Consider the following 6621-nt stretch of genomic DNA (forward strand, 5'->3'; position numbering starts at 1 on the left):
AAGTATAGACCCGCTCAATAAATGACCCAACACTTTCAACAGTATGGAGGGCTCTACTGCTTTAGCCAATAATGGGGATGGCAACTGCATGGAGGGCTCTACTGCTTTAGCCAATAGGTGCCGTCTGATATGGCAGAGTCACTGATGATTTGCATACCATTAAACCTTCCCGTCATCTCACATATTCCTTGAGCCCGCAACAACTCTATACTGACACTGCTCAACACAATGGCAACCAAAGCCAAAGCCACAATCTTTTTGGTCACGTAACGCTCCATCCATATATCTCATCTCTTTCAATCTGTGTATATGTAGGTAAACAGCGTGAAATAAAGGGCTTATATAGGTAGGAAGGTGCGGGAATGATTGAAGTAAAAAACTGGGTCGTGTAACAACTCAAAATACGTGAAAATCGTTGGCGTTACCAGCTGCCTGAAGTGGTGCCAGGGACACTGGTTTTTGTGCTGTCAAGTGAAAATTTCTTGTTGCCGTGGCTTCTCATTGTCATTGAATTGACCATTGATGATTCCATAACTATGTGACACTGTTCGTATAAGTGAGCTTCACTATTCAATGGTTCTCAAGTAGTGTCCTTGTCAAGTTAAAATTAAAGCTAATAATTCGTAGTTGCACTTGAATAAGAGAATTGTACCTCGCCCTGAAATCAGCAAAGCATGCAAATCTAGCGGGATTGCACATGAATAAGAGAATTCTATCTCGACCTCCAATACATTAATGCATGTCGTACTCCATGGAGAAAAGCAGCTGCTATAACCATGATCTCACCTCACATGCAGCTCATAAAGAACCTATGGAAGATGACATGTCCATAGAACAGCAACTACTTGTTAATTAGGATTTCTTTTTCTGGTGAAGGAAGAAGAACCAAATGTAAAACAGATATGAATACTGTTGAGAAGTCAACTCCCCTAGGACTTTGAACAGGAGCATAAGGACTTGAAAATTGTGTACAATGGAAACCCATACAGACATTTCCCCCTTAGTTTTCCACAGTGAACAACCAGACGCTGTCATATTGCCAAAAGATTCAAACAGAAGCTAGATCTTCAACCTTAGTGAGTCCATCCCCATAGCAAAAATTATAGGAGTCACACCTCTCTGATCAAGCATAGATAGACAAAAAAGGGCTGGTAATAAACTTGTGCTACAATTTTGACTCAGAAAAGAAAAAGACAGTTCAGTGTCACAATATCCCGTACAATAAAATAGCTTGGGCGATCGTACCATGCATATCAGAGACCGCCTCAAATAAGGCAATTAAAAAATAACCTACAAACTACATCATAGTTGCGAAAGGACCTATGAAGTTCATCATGTGATACCACTGAGTTACAAATGCTAACTAGATCAAGCTTAACAGAATTTCCAGCGATTATCGCAGTTTACACATGTGACATATGTGGTCATCGGTTCATCAGCACTCCGAGTTTGCATCTGGTAGTAAGTGGTTTGATTTTTCCCGCACCTACCACACTTAAACTTATCAGTACTGGCCTTCGGAGGACCTCCAAGCTCGCTATTAAATAATGCTTTTTCTTTAATCTTCTTATTCTCCTTTTGCCTTTCATCACTTGCCATATCTTCTGGGCTCAATTCAATAATACTACGAGGTGGATACTGTCCTATAAGGACTTTCCTCCTGAAATCTGGATTGTTTGGATCCTTGATGTTAAACATTATTGACCTATACTTAAACTTCTGGGCACCACTAGATCTACCCCACTTCTCAAACATTGCAGTCTCAACCTGAACTGCAACTCTATAAGGATCACAGGCATTCACAGCATCCCTCAAATCGTCATCAACTTCACTTGAGACTTTGCAAAGAGCCTCAGCAAGGAGCTCCCGAACTTTGTCTCTCACAGAATCCTTACAATAAACGAGAGCAGACAGCTTTGGTGGGGCAGCACTTGCCACATTAGAGCTCAATTTCTCATCCTTGGGTTTCTTCTCAATCTTTACACTTTTGGAAGTTGTACTCTCAGTCTTCAAAACAGTAGCATTCTCAGACTGTATGCCGGTGAAGGAACTTTCTGAAGTCACTGCTCTCTCAGATTTTGGAGTCAGAGACTTACTTGACCTCTCAAAACTTGACCTCTCAACCTTCACATTCTCAACCCTTGACACCTTTTCAACCTTCACCGAGTTCACATGCTGAAATTTATTCCCTTCACCACCATCATCGCCAGCACATTCAGCTTTTACAGATTCCCCATTTACTTCATTGCTGTTCTTATTTTTCATTGTCTCTCTCACAATTATAGTCTTCCAGTTCTTCACTACATCAGAAGCCAACGCCTGGATCTTCTCCCTCGGATGTTTTGTCAATATTCGGAGGCGTTTGCCCACCTGAAACATAATCCACTATGTCAATTACAGAAAAAGGATCCACTAACAGACGAGCTGCTCCTAGTGGAAAACAACCGTAACAACAAAACAATAACAGGTAATAACACCAGTAAATGAAATTCCTGAATCAATCTCGAGCAAAGCCCCTGAGAGAATGAAACCATGCTAACTCACGATACTAACCCTTTTTTTTCAAAAAGAGAGAAAAAAGAAAGAGATAATAGTAGTACTAGTACTTTTTTGAGAATAATAGTATTACTAGTAGTAACAACAACAACAATAACCATAACACGATCTTACAGTACTGACCCATGATTATTTTTGCTCCAAAAGAAAAAATGAAAGAAAGAGGACTTGCACAACAAAAACAGAAAAAGTATCATTATGAAGAAGAAGAATAAAAAGAAAGAAGCAAATCAATGAGAATGGAGATCAGAAGGTTGAATAAGAGTCATCGGAAACCAGGAAAGAAGAAGATAACAAAGATGAAACTGAAACACACTTACAGAGGAGTACTGGGAATTATATACCAAAATGTCCTATATTTTCTCCTTTTTGTCTTTTCCGTTTTCCTATTCATCTTTTAAAAAAAAAAAAATGGTAACTTAGTTTTTTTTTTTTTTTTTTTTTTTTTTCCTTTTCATCTTTTACATTCAACTTCTGAATAGACTGCTTCTCCCTTGGTTTTCATCATCTGTTCGAGGCGTGTGCTTCTTCGAAATCCCATTACTTCTCATGCTAAGCAATAGCCCCTAACTTTACATCATTCTGTCGCTTTAAGTTACAAAACAATCGCTTTTTAATAACATTGTTAATAATTTAAAGAAAACAGATTCATTCATTATTTAAAAAGAAGGATCTGTTCCACATTTGATATGCTTTTTAGCTTCCCTAACGCTAATTAGGTGAGTTTCTGGGTTTCTATTTGAAAATTTGATACCACAATTCCAAGGTTGTGGGATTGAAATATTGGGATTACTATCCCTTTGAATTAAAATCAATTGGCCCATCACATAGAAGCATAGAAGTGATCATTCCAAATCAGGAATTAAAACGATTACTCTGTCACTTAAAGCAAAGAAGCAATATAAAGCAAGGGGTCATCACTTCGAAAGTTAAAGTGATCCCACTTTATGAACTTTAACTAGTAGGATACAAATTGCTGGCTTGTAATTCAATACTGGAAGAGCTACCATTGAGCAAGCACATAAGAAACAAAACAGACAAGACAGCCTAATGGATATTCTCAACAACAACATACCCAGTGTAATCCCACACGTGGGGTCTGGGGAGGGTAGGATGTACGCAGACCTTCCCCTACCTTTGTAGGGTAGATAGGCTGTTTCTGAAAATGTCAGAACTATCTGCTATATTTCTGCACCCATTTTCTTTTAAGGAAAAGTGGAAAACACAGCTAGCATATCTAGTGTACTAAAACAACATAATGGTCATGGCATCATATTTCTAGAAGCCTTAATTCCTAATGACCATTGCAGACAATCTCAAAGGATTCATTAAGTAGCAAACCTTTATCCTTAAAGCCCTTTTTTCATCTGCATAAGGATTTCACCTTAGAGCCAATCAAGTTATCATATCAAAAAAATAACGTTTGCTTTTACTATTTTCTTTTTTGATGAAGCATGATGATCAGAACTCAGAACTAGAAAATAAAAAAGCAATTGAAAATTCCTTGCATATTCATATATTACTTTTGACATAATTTAAAAAGAGAAGTAAGCAAATGTTGCCATGTACAAAGTTGTATTCCAAGGAAATATACATATAGATTCCCCTATAGTTCCTGAAGCACTTCAATTAATATTACGAAATAAAAACAATTCGAAGAACTGAAACAATCCAAAATGCAAGCTTTTAAACGGCAACTACACTCGAATAGAGAAAAAGCAATAACTTTTGCCCGATTTCAGTTTTTTTTTTTTTTTTTCTTATGGAAAATTAGTGCAATAAATAGAAGTGTTAGAACACTCTTACCCTATGGCAATAACAGAAGTTGAATTCTGTTGATGCACTTTAAAATCTGGTTTTAGCGAAAAGTATATAATTGCAAGATGAGTGAAATATATTTGTGTACCTGTGTAGAGACGAGGACTTGATAATTAACAGGGAATTTCTTGAGGCGCTTCAACGCGTCAAGGCATCTACTCTCATCTGCACCGCCGTCAACAGCGGCAGCATCAGCCGCTCGCTTTACCGCATCGAACAGCTCGATTAGCTCCTTCTCCATTTCTTATAAACAATCAGATCTCAATAATGACTAACAATTAACTTCTCCTTTCTTTTTCTTTTTCAGGAATTATGAGCTGGTGAAGATTCGGCGTTTCTTCGAATGATGAAACCCTAGAGCTTAGATGTAGGCGGGGAAGAGATAATCGAGCTTGTTGTGCCACGTGTACGGCACAGAAAGACACTGGATGTAAGATCCAATGATGAGAGATTACATATAGCCAAGTCTCAAACTTGGAACTCACTGCACTTCTTTTTTTGGGTTCAACTCCTGGACTTGTCCAATCTGTTTGACAAGTCTTTTTTTTTTTCTTTTTTTGATAAGCATGTGTTCAGTTTCTTTCATTACTCTCTTTTCCATTTTTTGTTTTTTTGACATATTTAAATTTTTATAGATTAAAATATTTGAAAAGTGTGTGGGACGTTTATGATCAAAGATTAAATTGTGACTGCCAGATAGTAAAATTGTGGTTATAACATAGATTTTATTTTTATTTAAAAAAAAAAAGAGTTTACCGTATTATACAATTTCTTTACAGAATGCTTAATTAAGTGAAACATTTTGTAGTAACATTCTCTTGTCACTAAAAGGTACACAACGAAGTTTAGAAAAGTTGAATAGGAGGGACTACACCAGGGACCAAATGGCTCTTTGAAGTCTCAAGTTCTATAATTGGAAAATCCGATAACGGCTCAAAAAGATAGACTACAGAAGCTGAAGTTGCAAATTTAATGAGATGTTTGTTCTACACGTGCAAAGCATACTTTCTACTTAGAAGCTTGCGAGTGACTTTCAGTGTCTTTGCCTCTTTTGGGATGCTTTGTATACGAGAAAAGAAGTAGTTAAGCAATCCAATAGTAAAAGAGTCTATTTCAGCAGTAGATTTAGAGCCCGTTTGGATTGGGCTTTATAAAGTTCGTTTTCAACTTTTTTTTAGTTTGTTTTTTGGCCAAATTAGAAATCTATTTTGTCTTAAAATAAGCCTCAAAAAAATAATTGACCCATTTAACTTAATTTATCTAAAAGCTAGCCTTATAAGGCTATGAAAAATTTTTGCCTATAAGCCCAATCCAAACGGGCTCTTACTTGCTTTTGCTAGTTGATTACTTGCACATTTTCATTCTTTTTTTCTTTGCAAATAATCGATATACGCATGTGAGTCAACTCACAGGCTCATCAAAACTCGGAAAGTACCCACCCACCAATCCAATTTCCTCTCAAAAAGCAAGCTCCGTGTCAGTGTTGGCTTCGTGTTCTTAGCACTGAACTCAAAGCCCTGATACTATACAAGTATACTTCTCCTATCTTATGTCATAAAAATGGTGAAAACAAATAGAGTTCTCTCTTCCAGATTCTCCTCCCTTTTGTTACTCTTCCCAAGAAAAAAAAAAAAAAAAAGATAAGAGCCACTGGCTATAAGTCGGATGATAAGTATAGCATCTTATATAACTGCTCTCCTGGAGAAACTGTAAAGCCATAATTTATCCTAGACACAAAAGCTTCCAAAAAATGATGTGGGAAAATTCAACATGAGCACCAATTGAAATTAAAAGTCTGATTATTTTGAAAACCCATTCAAACTCTCATACACATATCATGATTCTTTCTAGTGAGTACACCATAGGAAGCATCAAGTTAACGATATGAACACTAATGAAGCACAAAGCTAGACCAAGGAAAATAAATTCAAAACGGAAAATTGATTGAAGCAGCTAACCATCAAAGGCTCATGATTGAAGTAACGATGACCAAGAAATGAAAATTTATTATTGACTAAATCCTGCTCAAGGATTGTTTATCATCAAAATGATATCAGTTAGCTACCAGCTTCGTTGACATTTTTGTTCACTTCTCTTCTTCCTGCTTCTCAAAAAATGTCTTCCTTAAAAAATCCCATGGCTGCAAAGATACGTGAAGAATGTATGAAGTCAGATAAACAAATAAAATTATATGACATCAGTAAATCAAATTTATATACAAGCTGAGGTGGTGACAACTACATTAAC

At 36.7% G+C, this 6621-nt stretch overlaps 1 protein-coding gene across 1 annotated transcript; it reads right to left on the reverse strand.

Annotated features, from left to right (window-relative positions):
* Positions 1 to 1116: 1116 nt before the first annotated feature.
* Positions 1117 to 4789, reverse strand: LOC132053083 (transcription elongation factor TFIIS-like). Its single transcript, XM_059444926.1, has 2 exons — positions 4463 to 4789; positions 1117 to 2370 (listed from the first exon to the last, which is right to left on the reverse strand). The coding sequence occupies exons 1-2, from the start codon at positions 4613 to 4615 to the stop codon at positions 1375 to 1377; spliced, it is 1149 nt and encodes a 382-aa protein (XP_059300909.1). The 5' UTR covers positions 4616 to 4789; the 3' UTR covers positions 1117 to 1374.
* Positions 4790 to 6621: the final 1832 nt, after the last annotated feature.

Source organism: Lycium ferocissimum, chromosome 1 (genome assembly GCF_029784015.1).
Source record: "Lycium ferocissimum isolate CSIRO_LF1 chromosome 1, AGI_CSIRO_Lferr_CH_V1, whole genome shotgun sequence".
Taxonomy (NCBI): domain Eukaryota; kingdom Viridiplantae; phylum Streptophyta; class Magnoliopsida; order Solanales; family Solanaceae; genus Lycium; species Lycium ferocissimum.

Coding starts and splice junctions, on each gene's coding strand:
- LOC132053083 (XM_059444926.1), bottom strand. CDS start 4,615: ATGGAGAAGGAGCTAATCGAGCTGTTCGATGCGGTAAAGCGAGCGGCT. Junction 2,371..4,462: donor AAGTCCTCGTCTCTACACAG/GTACACAAATAT, acceptor ATTATGTTTCAG/GTGGGCAAACGCCTCCGAAT.